The 22,778-nt window shown below is 35.9% G+C and overlaps 2 protein-coding genes across 3 annotated transcripts in view; one reads left to right on the top strand and one right to left on the bottom strand.

Moving 5' to 3' along the window:
- The window catches only part of LOC145981143 (uncharacterized), a 235,530-nt gene that overhangs the window by 86,058 nt on the left and 126,694 nt on the right, over positions 1 to 22,778 (top strand). The window lies entirely within an intron of this gene.
- fray (oxidative stress responsive kinase frayed) overlaps positions 1 to 22,778 on the bottom strand; it is a 223,264-nt gene that overhangs the window by 188,814 nt on the left and 11,672 nt on the right. The window contains exon 1 of one of the 2 annotated variants that reach the window (XM_083114265.1): positions 12,145 to 12,362. The exons of the other annotated variant lie outside the window; for it this stretch is intronic. Within the exon in view, the coding sequence (XP_082970391.1) occupies positions 12,145 to 12,182 (38 nt within the window). The 5' untranslated portion in view covers positions 12,183 to 12,362. Of the gene's footprint in view, positions 1 to 12,144; positions 12,363 to 22,778 lie in introns of those variants that run through there. 2 annotated transcript variants of the gene reach the window in all.

Below are 22,778 nucleotides of genomic sequence, written 5' to 3'. Positions count from 1 at the left end.
ACGCGAGATCGAACGCGACGCAACTTTACTAGCCCCGAATCAGCACTCAAATCCATTGCACTCTCCCTTCCTCTCTCTGCTAGCATGTGACCTTCACTGTAGCGTAGGTGGGTGTAGGCCACGCCTTCCTTTGCGACGTGCCCCGGAAAACGATAATTGACATCAATGCCGCTAGGAGCGCTGTCGTATCCATTGCAACAGACGATGAATTTATGTGGGTAAAAATCGCCTTTTAAAAGACTGTGCGATAGTTATGCGTTATGGTGATTGATAATTACGTGAATACGTCCGTTTTTCTTTAGGGCCTAAGCCCCGGAAGCCACAAGGGACGAGACGCCACTGGTTACTGGTGCTTGAAAGTTACTTCTATTGTAAAAAAGTAACTCTGTTACAGTTACTGGTGCTTGAAAGTTACTTCTATTGCAAAACGTAACTCTGTTACAGTTACTGGTGCTTGAAAGTTACTTCTATTGCAAAAAAGTAACTCTGTTACAGTTACTGGTGCTTGAAAGTTACTTCTATTGCAAAAAGGTAACTGTTACAGTTATATTTACATGATTTTAAAAGTAACTAGTTACAGTTAAAATTCCTCAAAAAAGTAACTGTTACTTGTAACTAGTTACTTCCAAACACTGCCTAATTCTAGAAGACATGCTTTTTCAACGAAAGTCACAAGAAATTCAAGACTTAAAGCATTTTCAGAAAACCATCTTCTACAGTCACGGACACTTCTGGGTTGTAACTATACCATCAGCTTTCAATGGGATTGTTACAACCCAGCAGTGTCTGTGACTGTACCTTACGTAATAGCTTCGTGTATAGGAATGTATTATGTAATTTATAAAATAACAAAGTTCATGTAAGTATAGTCTTAAATCATTGCCTTCCCACCTTATTCCGGGATAGTGCGCCCCGAAGAAACTTTTCGGGGCACCGGGACAAATTCCGGGACGTGTAGCAATCCTAGGATATTGTGTCTTCGTTGTAAATTATTGAACATATTCTGTTAATGTACTTATTTCATGAAGAAGTGGAAAGAAATGATTTGATGTTCTACATGCACAATCAAAGAATGCCCGTGTGTGATTAGAAAAACTGAATTCGTGATTGGTGATTGCTAACGAAGAACAATCAGACATTATAGCATGCATATTTCCTGCATAACCAGAGCACTGTATAGAAAGATAGCGAAACAATACATAGCTACTAGTTCGCTTAAACTAAACATTGATGAATCATCAAAATATGAGCAAAGCACAATGATACAGCCGTTGATACCGATTACAACGCTTAAGAATTACGACCCGTACCCGTAGAAGACAAAGCAAGGTAATTTAGAACTGTAACTTGATCGAATTGTTGAATTATTAATAAGAAATTGTTCTAAAATTCATTTTCAGCATTTTCTGAACACGAATACACTTCGTTTAACTCAAAAGTCGACATTACAAAAGATATTTGCAACTTTCTATGTTTTAATAGCATAAAATAATAAAATGGTTTTGTTTTGTAAAGATTGAGGCAAAGAATTGCACAAGCAAAGCTAATTTTTTTACTGTATGCCTTGGTATTCCATGAAAAAAACCCGGAGTTGCTGGGGTTTATCCAGAATTTGTCATCTGGAGAGGGGATTGCGTCTTTGTGAAACGCACATTAGGGGTTGCTGAGGAAAGTTTTTGCTTTTGGATATTTCATTGTAGTGCCTCACATTTTACATCTACTGCTATTGTACCAGGCCTCCCGCACTGGTGCAAAAATCCGAACAAGGTTAATTTCGGAATTCATTTGTTCGTGCATGAATTAACCAGCTACCAGTCGGCACCACCATCGATGTTAAATCCTAATTTTCTCATTAAAAATTTAGTTTATGTATCTATTAATCAATGATGATCACTTGTACGTGATTTTGTATTTTATTAAATGCCTCTCCCTTCTTAAACATGTATAAGAAAAATCGTATTTCTAAAGTCAATACTTTTACATGACGTAACATCGTTCCATATCATCTGTCATGGACGTACACTAACTATTTTAATAAGGATGTAGAAGAACAAAAAATAAAAACAATGGCTTATGCAGGTTTTTATTGTAAAAACTGTCAGAAGAGGAATCCAGAGCTGTGTTCGTGTTCTGTCATATCCTGAAAGGTTAGTTATTTATGAATTCTGTTCGCTCTTTATGTAAAACTAATTTCCATAAAGTTAGTTTCCACGGAGAATAATTCCTAGCATATCTTCGTATTCTGTATTTTGCTTCATTTAAGTAAAAGGACATGTGTTAAAAAAAACGTCTGAAAGATTAAAGGTTCGATTTTGTAACTTAATGTTATTTATAAGTTACACAGGAGGATAGGAAGCCAACGACAATAGTAGGAATGACTTGAAGTTTGTTTGAAGTTCAGAAAAGCTCATTTGTGCATGTTATAATTCAGATAGTTGCAAGTTATCGCGCTCCTATTCGCTTCTGCATGAAGTTTATTTCTTCTAGCATTTAAAACGTTGTCAACATGTACAGGAGATGAAAAATAGCGTGTAAATATTAAAGCAATGAAACCTAAGGTAACGGTTCCTATCGTTCTATGATTTTTTTAAAAATTCTCTTAGCAGGAAGACTAATTATCGTAGAATTTTAGCAATCATTGTCACACGAAATTTGAACCTTTCTTAAAGTAATTAGCACTCTTTGGATTTTTTTTCTTAAATATTTATTTATGTTGAAAAAACAACTTAAAAATTACCTTACGCAAGCTTGCACGCTTCCCAAGGACCATGTATTTTCCATTGACAAGGGACTGTAAGTATCGTAGACTAGTGGGAATTAATGTAGAGGTAAATCGGAACCTTAGTAAAATGAATTTAGGTAATTTATTTATAATGCTAAGAGAACCAAACCTGGCCTGCCTAACCTAACTACGAAAGCATACATTGAACCAAATCATAAGTAATTACTAGTTTTGGAAACGAAATTAGTGTAACTAACCTACATGTGCAATATATGCAAAATATTTTACGAACATTTACACATGTATTACTGTAAAGAAAAATCCTTTCTCACTGGTGCCACGGGAGGAAGATTTTGTGTTTCAAATCGCATTTTAATCTATGTGCTTTAATCCAACCCTACAGAATTATGGATGTTACTCCTATTATTAATAATAATATATTTTGTTGATGGAATCATCTAACTATACCTGTAGTTAATATTATTGCTGTAATAGCTCTTGTTGTTGGTCATGGGCTTTGATCTACTAGATGGTATGGGTGATTTTGATTTGTTGACATATTTCCTGTCCTGGTATCTTCTTCAGAAATATGTTGTGTCATAACATTTTTCTTGAAAGCACTCCCGGGAATAGATTCCATGATCCATTTAATGTCAAAAATTGCATTGTTAGCCAGTTGTAGGTTAGGCATTAAGCTTCAGGGACTCGTTCTAAAAGATAATGTGGTAAAACTTTGCTTCATATGTTAGGAAGTTTAGTGCAATATCTATAATATTTTTTTATTTGCATTACCACACACTGTATGGTGCCATAAGAAGTAGTTACGATGAGAAATAATGTGAAAATTGAGTAAAAATAAATCAATTGAATGGTGACAAGCTCATAAGATTTTGCGCAATTGTTGAAGGAGCTATCATAGAATGGACCCTTATACATTTGACACTAATTTATTCAACAGATACAGAAGATAGTGGTCTAATGCATATTCATTTTCAGTAACTTTTCTTTGTGTTGACACGCTTTGACCTTAGCTCACTAACAACTCTTGCATCTTGGAATTTATCTTTTTTGAGTGACATAAAATGTAGAATGCTCTGTCTTGCATAGTTATATGTTCCTAAAATAATTTTTCGTCTTTTATTTTTCTCGTAGAGCTGAGATATGGTTGGAGAAAGTATGGCGAAAGGACTTGAGGCACAAAACATATAAAAGTTACAGAGTTTGTGGAGACAATTTTTCAGAGAAAATGTTTATGAATTCTAATAGAAATAAGTTAGTGCATGATGCATACCCAGATGTAGAACCAAGTAAGTATATTGCATTTCTTATGGAATAACATTGTCATCAGTTATGTGGCTCATGCATAAGAAATTGTATTTTGCCTTTTCTGCATTAAAAAATATATGCTTTAGAGATAAATTTTGCTTAAAGTACATAACACCTAACAGCACAATACATTGCTTGAGAATGTTAGAAACAAATGTATTTAATGTTTCACTAAATATTCCAAGCAGGATGGATGAAAAAGATATGATTTTCAGCTAAACAGTCCTGTAAAATATTTGAAAAGTTTGATTAAAGGAAATAAAATGCACATATTTTTCTGTTTGAGACTGTACATATGTGAACCTACTATGGAAATGTTTGTTGAGTGTGTTAATGATGCTTTAATAATATCAGTAACTTTTATTCCAGTGAAAGTTTGTAGGACCTCAAAGAGATTATCATACCTTATGCAAAATATATTAATTACTAGTGATTCAATAAATATATATATACCTGAATAACAATGTGTTTGTTTATTTTCCCTTACATTTGTTATTAGCAATAGAATATAATGTTTTACATTTCCACAGTATGAGTATTAAATCATTAAGAGTAATGTACTTACTCTGAAACTGTTCTCTTCTTCTGGAGTATTTCAACATGTAAATTCATTCTTGGTGAAGTATAACATGTCACCATAGTGAGTGTCCGACCAAGAAACCTATCCGTATGACACAATGGTTTGTCTAATGGAATTTCATTAACAATATTATGATAATATTCAATACAGTGGAAATTATTTGATGTAGGGTTTTAAGGATTTCTTATAGTCTTTTACTCTATATTCCATATGTTTAATGCTAACAATATAATTTATATGTGTAATTTTAAGTAAGATGCTTGAAATAAATTTTGCGACTTGTAGGCATAATGACCATATTGGGCCATTCAATGTATGTGAGGAAGAATCCTCTTATCTAATATCCTTACTTGAGTTTGAACTGTTCTTTTAGGTCTACGTTATGCACAGAAAGGCTAATTTGGTTGAAACTACCGTTTAAAGTGGGATCCGAAACACTATGGGTCTCCACCAGGTATCGAACCCATACCTGAGTTAAAAAATGGGTGTGAAGAGCCCCTTGAGAAAGGTTGAAAGTGAAATGTTATAAAGACTTGCAAAGGATATACACAAAACTACGAACTTCCTCAGAGACAGTATAAAAGCCCAGCTCTTCTCAAAAAGGTAATGACATTTCTTAAAGTGCTTTCATTATCTCCCAACCTGGTCAATAATTGGTAAAATCAAAAGTTTGAGGAAGGTATAATCTACACATTAGGTAGGAATAAGCCAATCACTTAACATTTAGACATGACACATTGGATGGTCTAGCCCTTGCAGCAAATCATCATGAGTGAGACACCTATGTTCGATACGAAGCCAAGTTAAATTTACTTCTTGATGGAAGGGATGGTATGAGAAACATGCACCAATGATCGACCTGATAGTGTGAAGCTTGAAAGAATGATTATTTATTAACTCTTTATGTTCACTTTCTTTTAGACTGACTAGAAACATGTGTGACATTATTTAGAAGTAGCAGGGATTTTGTCAATATGGCATCCACTATGAGTGAAATGTTGCTGTTCATTGGTTCATTTCCAAGTGGCATATGTCACATGTCACTTTGGTGTGAAATCTCTCTAAATTGCAAAAAATACTGTTGGTTTCTTTGTCATCAGCTGGAAATTTGCACATTTCTTTTGTTTTTTAATTAGCTTTAAAAATTCATGTGCAATATTTATTCTGAATGCATGGATTGTATCATCTTCAGTACTGTATTAAGTATATGAATATATAAAATACATATCTGTGCAGGTTAAGATCTTTCAGTGGTGTATTTTTAATTCCATTGTGTGTGTGTTTAGGAGTGGGGGGCTGGGAGTGTGCTTATCTAGCTTGATCCTACATACTCAATGACTGCTTTGTTTTTATTCTAAGACATTCATATTTCGAATCCAGATTTTTGTGTAACTATGAAATATGTAATGCCATATGATGAAATTGTAGTCAATATGTAGAGTGGTTCCAGTAAGTAACTTCGAACAAAACTAGCTTGTATGACATACTCCTACTCCCATTCTAGATTAAAAATTAGGGAATGAATAAGCATGCAGAGTTAATAATATATCTTACAAACATTCACACGTTTTTAGAAATGGGTTGAAATTACTCTCATGCAAACCAGAAAAGTGAAATTTCATACAACTTCGATTGATTGGTTGATTTGGTGTTTTAAGTCAACTTTATTCACAGTAAGGCCAATCGGGACTGGAACTACAGTTTAAAGTGGGATCCGAACCACTATGCGTCTCTATATAGGTACAACTTCGAGATGAGGTGGTTGCTATATAGGCATTCTAGGTTAACTTGTGTAAGGTGTGACCTTTTCTTACTCTATTTTCCTATAACTATTCATTATCACCATCATAGTAGTTTTTACAGAGAAATAGACTGATAGAATTAAAACAATTACAATTTTATTCCAGAAAATATTCTGTTTGATAACTTCCCGAATGAGCTGTATCACTCATAACTATTATTTTATTCTATTCTCTCATGGCAGATGGCACTGAACTAGTTTCTATGTCGTATTGTCCAAAATACTATTTCATCTACAGAACACTGAATGTAAGTTGTGATAGAAATTAACTGTAGTGTAAAATATTTACTTTCATCTACAGCATAACATAACCCATGGTTCTACATATAGGGTGCGACCAACTCCTGGGTCCTGAGGGGACATTTGTTGGGTCGGGAAGTTGGGTTCGAAACTTTGTTAACTGGGTCTTAAAAACCTATTACCTTAAATTACTTAGATATATTGTTTTAACAATTTACATTCAGGCAGTGTTGTTGTAAAAGAGCAAATATATGATTATAGACTAGGTGCACACCCCCTACAAAGTAATTCCGCTTGTTCCCATCTTATGGGTCCCATGAAGTGTAATATCCTTCAAGGTGGATCCCCGACTGAAAAAGGTTGAGATCCACTGCTCTACAGCCCTGGAAGGTCCTTGGCCTATCAACTGACTGCCAGTCTGCCTCCCACAACCCTACCTAGAGGTGTGGAGATCTTCAACCAGTAATGGGGTGACGTAGGGTCAGCACATCGAACTCTCAGCTGTTATAGGAGATTTCCCAGACTGGGTTACGCTACTCACTTGTAGGTCCCCAATTTTCTTAGGATGGTGGTTAAGTTTGGAAAACAAGTACTGACTGACTACATGTATATATCTTTTATTCCAGTATATTTCATACCTACCAGCCGCCAGCCAATTTGTAATGGTTTCGTTAGATGAATAGCGTTAATGTTCCATCAGTAGTTTTTAATATACGTTTTATGATTTATTCTTATTTCCTGAGACAAAACCTTCGAATCCTGTCTTTTGTTTCCCTGGCATTTTAAGCATCAAATCCCCCCCCCCCCCCTCAGGGTACTCTACTGATATTAATTGCAGAGAAAGCGGATGCATTTGTCTTTCGTTTTATTTTATGAGGCCATAGACAGATGAATGGAATTTTCTACGTTGGTAAATCAGAAGTGTATACATCTTGCGATTGAATATGGTAGGCCTACACAAGAGAGAAAATTACAGTGACGGCACCAGAAACAGTTGCTGATATTAAGTGTGCTGTATCCTGCAGATTGCCACCCACGTTAAACTGTGCAGCAATTGTTATGAAGAGAAAGAGACAATTTGGGAAATGTTGCAACATGGCTCGAGTGCCCTTTAGAACACTTTGGGTAGCGCAATGATCCGCTCACCCCACCCTTCCATTCCTGCTATTATTTTCTGGTAATAATTCGGGACATATCTCGTAAGGTCGTAGTATTTATTTTATTTTAGTGCATATAAATGTTCTACAAGGATAAATACCATTGTTCAGTTAATGCAGGGGTCCTGGGTTCGAATCCCTGTTAGAGCTTTCTTTGTGTCATCAATTTTTCATAGCATCGTCGCGATTATCCTAAAATTGAAAAAATGCGACGCTAAATAAACAACGACGAGGGAGGGGTAAAACACATTGATCTACGAACAAAGTAATCGCCGTAGATAAAATCGCGATTTGCCCAAAATGTCAGAAAAGTAACGCATAATAAGGAGAATACGACATAAAAATACTTATTGCCACAGATAATACACGGACCATTTTTCATGCACAGCGGAATGATTTACGTGCTGGAATTTCAGGAACTTGAAATTATTTTCGTATGTTGTGCTTCTGGGCTACTTATTCTGTATATCTCGTAACTTAGATGTAGAAATCATTCAAACGTAACGTGCATTAACTGAACAATGGTATTTATCCTTGTAGAACATTTTTATGCACTTATATAAAATAATTAATTCGACCTTACGAGATATGTCCCGAATTATTAGCAGAAAATAAAAGCAGGAATGGAAGGGTGGGATGAGCGGATCATTGCGCTGAGACGCATTCAACTGTCACTGCCAAGAGTAAGATATGATTGGCGGAGAGGTTGCTATGACAACGCCTTACGTTTCGAAACAGCCGTAGGGTGGCTCCACATGTCCGGTTTGGTATACGCACAGATTACAAAGGAGAGATAGGAAGTAAGCGATCTTATTAATCTGTGATTGTACGACGTCCTCTGTGGCGAAATGGTCGAAGCTCTGGCAAGCCATGGTTGTATTATTGTGTTTGTCCCATCATTCTCACCCTTGCGATTAACCAAAGAGATAGAAGAGGGGTGTTAACCGAAACTGATACTGGATATACTTTGAACATAATTTACAAAATGACCCCAGCCATTTCAACAATACATTAACAAATCGTCTCCCTTACATCATACGCTCGGAGGTCAATATTCGATAGTTCGTTCTCTCACACAAACCTAGTAATCTTCAAACCAAACAAGCAGATCTGGTCAGAAGCCGTTCTCATATCTTGCAGAGGCAACCTGGAAATCACTCCCAATGAAGGTCAAACTCAGTACCAGAAAAGCCTGGTTCTGCCGTCCACATGTCTATGAATTCTCAACTCACAAACAATTAATATTGATTTTGTGCGATGTTCGTTTCTTTGTACAGGATTCTTTACTACTATACAGGGTGAACAGAAACTATAGGGACAAACTTCAGGAGGTGATTCCTGATAAGTAAAGGAACAAAAAAGTGCATATCAACATATGTCCGGAAACTCATATTTACCAAGGTACGAGGGCGGGCTGAAAATAATGCCTCCTATTTTTTTGTGACGGTTTAAAGACATTTTGGATTTTGAGCAACCATGCATTGTACTCTTCAGACTTTCCCCCTTCTCCATTCCAAGTTTCAAACTTCTATCACCAATGGTTGCTGAACGAGCGAGGAAATGGCAACATGTAACCATACTATGTCGGTGCACCTGAAACTGCGTGTGGTGACCGAGTTTCTAAATGCAGAAAATGTGTCCCCCAATTGACATTCATCAGATAATGAAAGCTTTTTATGGCAATGAATGTGTAACGTCAGTATTGTATGATGTTGAGCTGTTCATGCTCTCAATGAAAACCCCTGCTGAGGAACTCTCAACGTGTGTGACAAGGAACTTCTTGAGAGTTAAGCGTTCCTCAGCAGGGGTTTTCATTGTGAGCAGGAACAGCCCAACATCATTCAGTACTGACGTTACACATTCATTGCCATAAAAAGCTTTCATTATCTGATGAATGTCAATTGGGGGACACATTTTCTGCATTTAGAAACTCGGTCACCACACGCAGTTTCAGGTGCACCGACATAGTATGGTTACATGTTGCCATTTCCTCGCTCTAGTTCAGCTTAAAATCCAAAATGTCTTTAAACCTTCACAAAAAATAGGAGGCATTACTTTTCAGCCCGCTCTCGTACCTTGGTAAATATGCGTTTCCGGACATATGTTGATATGAACTTTTTTGTTCCTTTACTTATCAGGAATCACCTCCTGAAGTTTGTCCCTATAGTTTCTGCTCACCCTGTATAGAGCATCATGCTCAAGCCATTATTTGCGTTAATATTGTTTCAATGATTGATTGGTTGAGTTTCTTTTTAAGTTAGCTTTGTACACGGAAAGGTTAATCGGGACTGGGCCGTAGTAGGATCCGAACCACTATGTTCCTCCACCGGGTATCGAACCCGGGACCCCTTGATTGCAAGGCGACGACGTTAACATTACGCCATCGGGGAGGCTGATTGGTTTAATTGTAACCCAACTCTCTCCGACAACCAAGGTAACAATACAATGCAACGAGCAAAATATGCTTTTTCAAATTCATTATTAAAATCCATCGAGTATAAAGCGATTACATAGTAATCGCGGCTCCAACTGTTTATATTATTTAATCCATTATTTTTTTGTCATCGCGCCAGGGGTCCCGGGTTCGAATCCTGGCCTTGGCATGGATGTTTGTGAGTGTCCATTCATCAATTTCATCATATCATCACTCATCCCCATCTTCGTAAATTAGCCAAAAGTGGTGCAAAAGGCGAATTAAAATAAATCAAATCAAATCATAAACCATTATTTTCGTTGTTGTTACTGTGCATGTACGCACGCAATATACTTGCAGAATATAGTACAAGTAGCAGTATGATATCCCTTGCTAACAAGTAAGGCAAGATCAAAATTTAAAATGGAGATAATCGCATAATATTTTAGTTTCACTTAATTAGACTCTATATAATTAACATCACTGTCCTATAGTGCACTGAAACGCTTAACAGTATTGTTAAAATGTTTCTTGATAATAAAGTGGTGTGTTGTCATTGATCACAAAGCTATGAACATGCTTGAAATTGATTATTTGAATAATGACTATTCATTTTGGTAGGAATCCTACATAGAATAATCGATTCGAATGGAAATATTTATGTTGCAGATTTTAGATTATCTACATAAAAGTATAATAGTCATATTTAATAATTATAAATTTAATGACAAAAGTTAATGTAATGGGAAAATCCACACTAGCAAGATATCTTATTTCACCGTTCTCGCAATGAACCCTTGCACGAAAAGACAGAGATAAAAAAATCTTTATGGAACATATTCTACAAATGTAAATGTATTTTAGTACTTATTCTGTATATAAAACAAAAACTTAAATTTTCTGTAAGAAAGTTACTAATGTACATATCGCAAATTATAATAATCATTCATGACATGAAACTTCAGTAGAACCCCGAGTATGACAGTGTTATATTTGTGAAAGTTACTTGTGCGAGCAAATCAATATGTAGTTTTTATATTGATATAATATTATGTTCTCGTTATTTTTAACAATAATAATTGTACACCATTTCTACCGCTACAAAGAGAGAGAATAATTTGTCATTACGACAGCAATGGTGTTGAGTTGACGTCGTTTCAATTTTTTTAAGGGTTGTTAGGTCCATTACATAAAATTGAATAGCAAAAAAAAAACAATAAAGTAACAGTTATTATTATTAATATTAATAAAATATTTTTTCATTACCAAATAATTACTGCCTTTTCTTCTACTCGATCTAAATAGTGGCCGAGAGAATTATGTGGTGGACTTTCCCGAAGTTCTCGGTGTAAGGGCATCCTGATCATCGCTATTAACCAAAAGTGACCGCAAGGCGACGCTAATATAAAAAATACAAGTGTGATACACTGGATGAGTGAACATAGGCACAACAGTGTTCATTTGTATTACTTTTTGTACCATTGATATGCTGAAAAACATATCGTTTATGAACTTTTACACCTGTCTTGTTCAAGAAAAACCTTTGAAAGTTAGGTGTAAATATAGATCATGAAGTTTATGTTGTATGACTTCAATTTTTAGATTTTGAAGTCATGGAACTCATGGCTTGCGAAGACGACGAAAACATGAAATTCGCATAAGCGTCTTGCATTTCACAAAATATTTATAGAGCTCATTTCCTCCTGTCGTTATTCTGCTGTTGGCTAACAAAATAATAAGCTTCTTGCTTTTGTCAAATTCAAAACGTACGATGTTAACTTCCTCCAACCAATTCGCACTCTGGTGCGGAAGTATTTTTCAGAATAACACTGCTGTTAAATGCCCTGCATTACAAAATAGTGCAACAAGTTGACGATAGCACAGAGTCACTTGCGACTGACTTACCTTACTGTAAAGGGCATCCTGATGAAGTCTGTTGACATGTCACAAACGCAACTCGCCAAGGAAGAAGATTAAAATCGTCGGCGAACACCAAACGCGCTCTTTGCTTGCAAGCAGGCCCGCACAGAGTAACAACAGATAGTTAGTTGCCCGAACGGGGTGCATGTACTTCGTGACTCCACTGGCGACCCAAAGTGGTCTGTGTGCTCTTTCCCCAGCGCGAGCGACTCAAGGACGAGCGAATTGGCAACGTCGCAGAGCCGGACCGGACACTTCAACTAGCCCTTCCCGCAGTCATTTGATTTCGCTATTGCAATGCTTGCCACGAGCATTTTTTTCTTCTTAGCCACCCACGATATTAATCGCCAACGTTTGTCCTTCTCCGAGGTTGTGTTGACATATCCGAAGCGATCAACTCAAGCCTGCCTTCCTTTCAGCCAATCATTTTATCAGCCCACCCCAACACACTCAAATTTTCGGCAAGACGTCCACAAAAGGTTTCCATAAAAGTGTTCAATTTATGGTCATTTTGGCGCCAAATTTACATTATACCCTCCCAAAAGCAACCTTACACCCCCAATGGAAAATTCTGGATAAACAGTGGCGTGCCCAGGATTTTCGAAAGGGAGGGGTTATGTATACATTTTTTTTAGTAGTCTGTCCTCTTTTTGCCATTTTTCCTGGTTTAGACGTTCTTTTTTTTTAGGAATCCTGGGCCAAAGTGGGGGGTTATAACCCCCACCAACCCCCTTGGGCATGCCACTGGGATAAACCCTTGTATTTCAGTCTTTCGAAGTAGGGAAGTGCTTCTTTTGAGTGGCTTTTGTTTAAAGTCCACTTTTTTCACAGACAGACTAATCGGTACTGGACCTACACTTTGAAGTGTAATCTGAACCGCTATGTGCCTCCAACGGGCATTGAACTTTGAACCCTTTCACTGGTGTACGCAGAGGAGGGTTGAAATTTTGAGAAAATCAACATTTTCAAATAAAAGCACAAAAAAAAGGGGAAAAAACCATGTGCTTATTGCAAAATCGTCTTAAAATGACCCATTTTTGAGAGTGGACAGTTTTTAACACAAAATATTGTGTATGCCGCACCCCCTAGAAACCTTTGCAATTCCAGCACCTCCGGAAAAAATGAATCCTGTATTTACAACTGTACCATAGGGGAAAAGTTATCTACTTCTAAAGTAAATTACAAGCAATAGTTACTTTCTTCGAGCAACGGTAACTGCGACTAGTTACTTTTAAAAAAAAGCTTAACTCAGGTTTATTAAAATTTACAAGTTATGGACACTTTTGTTAACCTTCTGGGAAGTGAGGATCAAAGTAATAAAGAGTTATTTCGTAAATGTAATATGTAACAATTATTTAGCAAATAATCTTGAACGCTATTTTTGGTACTTTAGTATTACACTGACTCAAGGACGTATTTAAGGGGGTCCAGGGGGTCAGGACCCCCCTCGAAAGATTTATCAAGTACGAAAATTAAGTAATGAAAATATTAGCATTTGTTGCATAATCGATGATTATTAATTTCCTCTGAACTTTTTACAGGGCAAGTATTATATAGGGATCATACGGCTTTGAATGACATTACAAAGAAGATTTATGTACAATACAACTCAAAATAATATGCATAAATAATTATTCAGAAACTTACTTTTCTCCAACTACATATAACATCATTTTTGTTATTCGATAAATATTCATTTATCTATTTGACATTAATTTCATTGCAACCCAGGGCACTTGTTTTTATGTAAATTATTCCGATCTTAACTACAGGTAAGCTACGTAATGAATATGCGCTGTTATATCTATTCTTATGCAGTATTTTTACCTATTCGTGTAATAAAAATATAATATTAATTTATGTATTGTAATTAGTATACATTTGATATAATTATTTTAATTATTATTATTCCTGAGACACTTTGTTCGGAACCCTCCCGAAACATATTTCTAGATACGTGCCTGCACTGACTACCGCTAATTAGTAAGCTATAGGTACCAAACCTGACGCAACCTAACCTAACCTTCATATCTAATTAGTCTGCCATAGGAACCTAACCTAACTTATTAGATATGAAGGTTAGATTAGGTTGAGTTAGTTTAGGTACCTATAGCGCACTAATTAGAGGTAGTCCGTATAATACTAAAGTACCCTATTTTTATCGGATGGGAAACTTTTCAATCTTAGCTCCCTCCTAACTTAAGCCTCAAGATACGTCCATGGATTTAGATATAGTGGGGATAAAATACCTAAATTAGCACGAGCTTTCGGATTCACTTTTTACCTAACGTAAATAGTTTCCATTGTCATCTCATTATATGGTAATAAAAATGGTAACAGTAGTATAAGCCGGAGACACATTAAACTCGTTTGTTTTCAAATAAAAATCATTGCTACTTACCTCATATGCATAGCGGAAGATTTTTCAAGCTGGAAATCACTTTTTTTCCATGAGAAAAGCTTTATTTTTAACATTATAATCATTTATTGGTCGTTGCTAATTCGGCGGGCAAATCTTGACTCATGTTGTCAATCGTCAGCTGATATGCAGTATCGTTAGCTGATGTGCAGTGTTTCAAAACTTATGAACCGATAAATGCCGCACAAACTATTCACAAAAGGTTTTTAAGCGAAAATTGAGGCTAGACTCTACTTTACGTCCTTATCTGCATGGTGATTGCTTCTTTGCGTTCGCGGTGCGCGATCGTGGTGCGGCACCCGGCATCTCTTCGGGTAAGTACCTTTTTCTTTTTACACTTTCTGTTCACGATAACCCCACTATCCATTCACGGGGTCGAGGTATGCCTACGAGGTTAGGTTAGGCCTGTTAGGTTAGGTTCCATTAGCACTAATTTCACCCCTAAATATGTGCTTCATCATCTAAAAAATTCCTCAGTACGTTCAATTGCGCAAATCCAGACAACATCGGTTTTTCTCGATTTACTCCTTCAGGAAATTTTTGCTCGCTTTGAGATATACGTTGTTGAATCCCTTATAAAATAAGCTTTCCAACGATATATGACACGTATTCCTTATGAAAAGGACGTAAACTAGAGTCTTACCTTAAATTGGAAAAAAAAAAAAACACTCACACGTCATCTTGTCAAACTTCCGCATGGTTGCTACACTGTGAGGGGGTTACATAACCGAACGCACGGAACATTTGATTCACGTAGTCGACGGTAATGGCGGCACGAGCTATTGTACAATGGAGATGCATGATTGACGAAAAATACCTTATTTACAGGCAAAATACGTTGCACGATTCTAAAAAACAATTTCACCGGCTTCAGAAAGTCCTCAAGAACGCAATTCCGTAAGTACTTTTTCATCTTTTCTCCTGTAAATTTTAAGAAATCCGTCTCCGGCTTATACTACTGTTACCATAAAAATAACACGAGTCGATTGCGTTATGCTCAACAAATCAAGTTGTAAAGACCACATGACGTCTTGTTAACGTACAATTATTTAACATTCCCCATTCCTTTGTTGGTTTCCGTCAGTTAGTGGCAGTGTGCGAAGTCATTGAAGACTGGTAGGGGAGGGAGATCTTAATCTACAAACTCACCCCACACATATTTATGAATTATACGATATACATATTTATGTTATTAAATATAAGAATAAATTACTAAATAATTAAAAATACATTATTATTATTATCATTATTATTAAATGAATATAAAGAAATTAATTTGTTACTTTTATACATAGGAGATTTTTATAAAGTACCAAACTAATTCCTTCTCTATCTGTGTTTACATTACGAAATAGTTGAAATGTTTTTTTCTAAGCTTTCATTTAGTTTTTTTTGCTTTATGTTAATATGAATCAATTACATTTCATAGTTATATTGTCTTGCATTCTTGTTTTACTTCTATTATGCGTTTTGATGTAAATCTGGTAATGATCGAGAGAGAGAGAGAGAGAGAGAGAGAGAGAGAGAGAGAGAGAGCATTCAACACTCTCAACTAAACTACTATGTGTGTGTTTTCGATATTATTCTTGCCTCCCCGATGGCGCAGTGGTAGCGTCGTTGCCTTGTAATCAAGGGGACCCGGGTTCAATACCCGGTGGAGGCACATAGTGGTTCGGATCCCACTTTAAACTGTAGGTCCAGTCTCAATTAGCCTTACTGTGCATAAAGTGGACTTAAAACACCAAATCAATCCAATCGATATTATTCTTAGTAAAGTATATTTGAAGTCAAAAGTAATTGTTTATCTTTAGCTTATTATAACAATAACTCTTTGGTGGGGAGATTTATGAGGCCAAGATTGCTGGTGGGCGGGAAATTCCCCCTGTCCCCCCAGAATTTCGCACCCTGGTAAGTTGTATTGAAAATTAGTATTTTAGTACTCGTATTAGTATTATTCAAATTTACTCTCCCTTCGAAACAAAGACGAGACCGAGAACCATGAGGAAGTGGTAACGTTGGCACCCCTGATTTGATTCCGGTCCATAACCGGTCCAGATCCCACTTTAAACTGTAGGACCAGTCCCTCTAAACCGACCTGAGCATTCAGTTGACGTGAAACAAATAAGACCGACCTCCGTGGCGGAGTGGTTAGCACAGGACGTTCCCGGGTTCGAATCCTTTCGTGTGTGTTCTTTGTGAGTGTACGTTCATCAATTTCATCACTCAGCTTCATCGTCGCGATCAGTCAAAAGTGACAGAAAACGCTAAGTAACAATAATGAGATCCAAAATCAAAAGAAATGCTTAAGGAATAAACTAAGTGAAGGTTAGGTATATCGTATATTTTGCATCTGTCCTCGCATATGACTTCTTTTTTTGTTTGCTTTAAGGGAATTCTGCAAGAAATTGGAAGTTATGAGGTCACAGTCCTTGTGCCAATATTTTCATTGTTCTTTCCTTTGGTTCTTATCACCTTGTGTTGCCCCTCACGAGTTCGTGTTCTGACATGTCCTTCCCGGACGCATGAACAGACTGTTCAAGTACACTATCCCGCCTTATAGATATTAATCTTGTTGCTGGGAGTTAATGGAAGTGCATGAGAGGTGAAGGAAGTAGATATCAATAAGGGAGGGTATCGTTTGGATTCTGTGTGAATAGCGTGTTGAATTGTTTGTTTTTCTAGTTTGAGATCTAATTAATTGAAGTTTGATTTGAAAATAATAGTTCTAGAGTTACAAGATTAAATCTCTCTATACAATTTACATTTGATATGTGAAAGAGAAAAGCGAAATAAAAACGCTTGTGATTTCACAAGATGGCTCAGGATGTGAAGATTAATGAAGAAAATGTAAGCAATCCAGAGTGATATGAATGTGATTGTACCTGAACAGTTAGCGGAAATGGAAGTTAGTGATAAGACTTCTTTCAAAAGAGGTCGATCTAATGAAGAATGCACGGAACCTGAAGTGGAGAAAACCCCAAAAAATCCGAAAGTAAGTGCAAGTACAAAGGTTGGTGTTGCTAAATATAGAAGTGAGGCATATGATATATCTTTATATTATGAGGGACATCAAGGCCCATATATCGTGTTGGTAGACAGTACATTACCTGGATCACAGAGCTTGAATACGGTAAAATTAGGTTATAATTTGTGTAAGGAGAAGGTTGATGTTGAATTCGTTAAACAAAGTGGTTTGAAGCAGGCAAAATTGACATTTCGTACAGCATATGATGCAAATAAATTTGCTAAAAATGAATTCATCAAGGAAAAATACCATTTAGAAGCCAGAATCCCTAAAGGTCTATTAGTGAGAGAAGGATTAATATATGGTGTACCTACCGACATCCCAGTAGACGAGATAATCGAAGACATTAGAGCTGAAGTTCCAATAATAGATGTAAGAAGGATGAAGAAAACTTTTTTCAATGAAGAGGGGAAAGTAAGGCAAGAACCTACTAAACTGATTAGTGTAACATTCCAATCTCAACAGTTACCAAAAGAAGTGAAGTTGTGGAGCCAAATATTTGAAGTGAAGCCAAAAGTAAGATCTGTGATTTTATGCAAGAAATGTTTCCGTTTCTCACACTCACAAACACAGTGTAAATCCTCTCCCGTGTGTTATAGATGTGGTCAAGTGGAACATGGAATCTGCAATGCCAGTCCTAAATGTATTAATTGCAAGGGAAACCACTTATCTGCCGATAAGTCTTGTGTAAGATGGGAGCAAGAGAGAGAAATACAAAGGCTGATTGCTTATAACAACATCTCCTATCAAGATCCAAGGAAACAAGTACTTTTTGGAATTGATCCACGAAATGAACAGCGAACGTATGCGACCTCTGCTAAAGACTTTCCTAAATTGCTAGAGACTGCATTCTGCTTCACAATTGAGGAAAACAATTAAACCTGTTTTGATAAAGGACAAAAATAAACACAAGGATCCACAAATTGCGTCAACATCATCAGCAGTGGCTAATTCAAGTGAACCTGTGAGCACGACGTGTTCCTCTAAGGAACAGGATAGAAAATCAGATTCGATTGGACGCCGGACAACAGCGGAGAGTCCTTCTCAGAAAGAATCGCTAGTAACTCTGCTACATCTAATAGCTGAACTTACCACAACAATTTCAGTGAGTGATGATTTATTATATATTAGGAAAATAATCTTAAAATGTAACGAAATTTCTGTACAAATTTTAAAACTAATTCAAGACTTACAAGATTTCGGGGACACCCCTTAATTTAAAACAACAATGTGTTACCAGCAAAGAAAATTCTTGCCATTAATAATACAATGGAATTTAAGACCCTTCTCTGCAAGGAAACTTCAATTAATTAAATTAATAGATGAGTGTCACCCGTTAATTATTTGCGTTAGTGAGGTATGGGGTTTAAAATCAAAAAATATTCATATTGCTCACTATCATAGTATATTAAATGATTATAATGTAAGAAATAAGGGTGTGGGAATTTTTGTTCATGAAAGTGTACCATTTCAACAAATTCAGTTTAATTCAACACATGATTTTCCAAATATAATGTAGAAGTGGTCGGTATAAAAATTCAGTTAAACAACTTACTTTATAATATTATTAGCTTGTATATTCCATCTCGTTATACTTCGCAACAAATACAGAGCTCTCATCTAAATTCTCTTTTGTCTGGCTTTCAACATCCCTTTATCATAACAGGAGATTTTAATTGTCATAATACATTGTGGGGTGATCATAGAATCGATACTTTGGGAAAGACAGTTGAAGATTGGATGGATTATAATAACTTGACAGTTATAAATGATGGATCTCCAACACATGTTCCACCAAATGGAAACAATATGTCCTCTATTGATCTAACTTTAATATCTGATAATCAGTGTTTTGATTTTGTGTGGGAAATAGACTTTGATTTACGAACTAGTGATCATTTTCCATGTTTCATCACGCTAACATCATCTCAAAAATTTCCAAAATTAATAAAACAAAAAACAATTCGTAAGTGGAGCGTAAAGAGGGCAGATTGGATGAAATATAATTCAGTTTTAGACTTAAAATTTTCAGCTAAAGAATATCAAAACCAATATACTGTACAATATGGAAAATTTGTGGATATAATAACTCAAGTTATGGATTATGCCTGTCCCCGACTGAAACCGCAATATGATCGAAATTTTCCTAAAATAGATTGGTGGAATGAAGAATGTTTTCAAGCAAAAAGGAAGCGATTACAAGCATTGAAACAATTTGTAAGTGCTCCTTCACCTGCAACTTTGATAAATTTGAAACGAACTACTGCAAAATCTAGAATAGTATATATAAAGGCTAAGAGATTTTCATGGCAAAAATATTGCGAAGAAATAAACCCCAACACAAAATTAGACGTCATATGGCGCAAGTTCAGATCACTTAGAAAAGCACATGTAAGTCGGACTTTACCTTTGTCCACTGAATGGAAAACCGATTTTATTAATAAAGTCATTCCTACACCCTTCATATCAGCCTGCGAACCTCCTAATATATTCTACACGTTCTCATCTACATCAAAATACTCAAAGGGGTTCACATCCTCTATCACTGTAAATGAAATTCATGAAATTCTTCAAGGGTCTAAAGATTCTGCTCCTGGCATTGATGGAATTACGTATTCTATGGTACGAAATCTTCCACGGAATGCACTAAGCATGTTATGTAAAATTTTCAATCAAATATTGCTATCGGGTAAAATTCCCGTTGCATGGACCTCTCAAATTATTATGCCAATTCTAAAAACAGGAAAAAAAACCTTCGTTGGGTCAGTCATATCGCCCAATAGCTCTAAGTTCCGTACTGGCAAAAATTTTCGAGAAGCTTTTATTAAAAAGATTAGAGTGGTTTATGGAAGGTCAAAAGGTATTTTCTCCCAGACAAATGGGATTTCGTAAAGGTTATGGAACCCAGGATGCATTAGTATCATTATCTTCTCATATTTATAGCGTTATTAAAAGAAACCAATCAGTACTTTCAGCCTTTATTGATATTCAAAGTACATACGACAACGTAGATATTACTATTCTATTGAGACAATTTCAATTACTAAAAGTGCCACACTTTATACTCATATTGACATGGAAATTGTTATCTAAAAAACAACTTTATTTTCATTTTGGTTCAGAAATGGTAGGTTCAATATATCTTGGACAAGGACTACCACAGGAAAGTCCTCTTAGCCCATTATTATTTAATGTTTATTTATCAGATATTAAAACAATAATAGATTCCCCATTTCAGTTTCTACAATATGCTGATGATGTATGTATATATTTAGACTCAAGTAATCACTTAAAAGATTTTTCAATGTTTGAATATAAATTAATAGAATTTAACGAATGGTTAAAGCAGAAAATATTATCAGTATCTTTAGAAAAGTCCAAAATAGTAGTATTTAAGCATAAGGGTCTTCAAAATATTTTCAACATTATTCCTAGGAGATTACAAATTCCAATTGTTTCACAAGTAAAATATCTAGGTGTATACTTTGATGCTTTATTATCATGGCAGTATCAAATAAATATGATGAAAAATAGATCCGATAAAATATTTCATTTATTTAAAGCTATGGCGAATACCAAATGGGGAGCACATCCTACCAGCATGCTTATGTTTTATAAGAATTATTATCGAGCAGTATTAGATTATGGATTAATGGTCTTGTGTCATCTTCCAGTAACAAAACTTTCTCCACTAGAAGTCCAGCAACGAAAAATTCTAAAAAGATGTTTGGGATTAATGAACAGTACTCCTAATGTAGTGGTATATATGGAGTCAGTAGAATGTTCGGTTTCTGTGAGGATAAAGTTAATCGCAATAAAAATGTTATTTAAAATTCAACATTCACCATGGCATCCTTTCAATGATGTTTTATTAAATTAAATCTTTTAGAGCTGCATGATTCAGGAATAACCAATGATAAATCAGCTACGCTTTGGGTACAACTATTTAGTAAATATCATCATGAATGTAGTCAAGTACTCATAGCAAGAACATTGCCAGTGTACTCGTTAGAATTTCCCACACAACCAATATATATATATATATATTTCCCGAAATATAATCATTCAGCTGAGTTTAGAGAATCTTGGGAAGACTTTTATCACATATACAGGGTGACTGGTAATTAGATGTATTCCCTGAAAGGGGTTAAAGTAGAGACAATTTGCAATAAATTTGACCATATGATACCCCGTCCGAAAATTGGTAGTTTTCGAGATAATCGAATTTCTTTTGTTTCTTTAAAAAATGACAATTTTGCACATAAAAAGATGAATTGAGAAAAAACTGCTCCTTGTATGGAACTTAATTCAGCATTTTCTGATAGCTAACAAATAAGTGGTTCGTTGAAAAAAAACGTTTTTCCCAAATAACAATCACATGTAAGTACCGGGTGGGTCTAAACTTACAAGTGAAGATAAAAAAATGCACTCTTAGTTTACTTGGCAACGTATTAATAACAAAAATGGCATGCCACGAAATGCATACAAATTACTTGAATTACTTCCTTGTGTTATCTGCTATCCAACAAGGTACAAATGTTGCTAACATTCACATTTGTGTACAAGAAATAATACTTCATTCATCTTCATGTGAATGGAATCAATGAACAAAACAATTAAAGAACATTACACGTCTTGCTCAAAGTGGGCACCTCCGTTACGAATGCAGGCACGCAGGTTTTTACGGACATTTGGTCTCGTAACTCGTGATGTGATGCTGTCTTTGATGCGTTGACCAGCTGTTAAGATCCTCTCCCTGAGCTCTTCTATCGAGTTTACCGGTGTCTTATAAACTAAGTCTTTCACGTGGCTCCAAATGTAAAAGTCGCAAGGCGTCAAATCGATCGGGGGATCGAGCTGGGCCGTCATCATGCTGATAAATCATGTCACGTCTTGTAGCTTGTCCTCCAACAACATTGCCTTCCCGTTCCTCAAAAAATGTTCATAAGTGATGCCATTTAAGATTTTGGGCAGGAAAAATGGCTCGATCAAATGATTGTTGATGACGCCCATCCATACTTCTGCCTGGGCGTGCGACAGTGTCTGGATGAAAATTACCCAAAGAAATGGATTGGCCGAGGCGGCCCGATTCCCTGGCCGGCTCGATCCCCTGATTTGATGCCTTGCGACTTTTACATTTGTAGCCACATGAAAGACTTAGTTTACAAGACACCG

Source organism: Lepisma saccharinum, chromosome 29 (assembly GCF_977018435.1).
Source record: "Lepisma saccharinum chromosome 29, izLepSacc3.1, whole genome shotgun sequence".
In the NCBI taxonomy this organism is placed as follows: domain Eukaryota; kingdom Metazoa; phylum Arthropoda; class Insecta; order Zygentoma; family Lepismatidae; genus Lepisma; species Lepisma saccharinum.
Note: the sequence above shows the minus strand (reverse complement) of the source record. Positions and strands in the feature narration are given on the sequence as shown.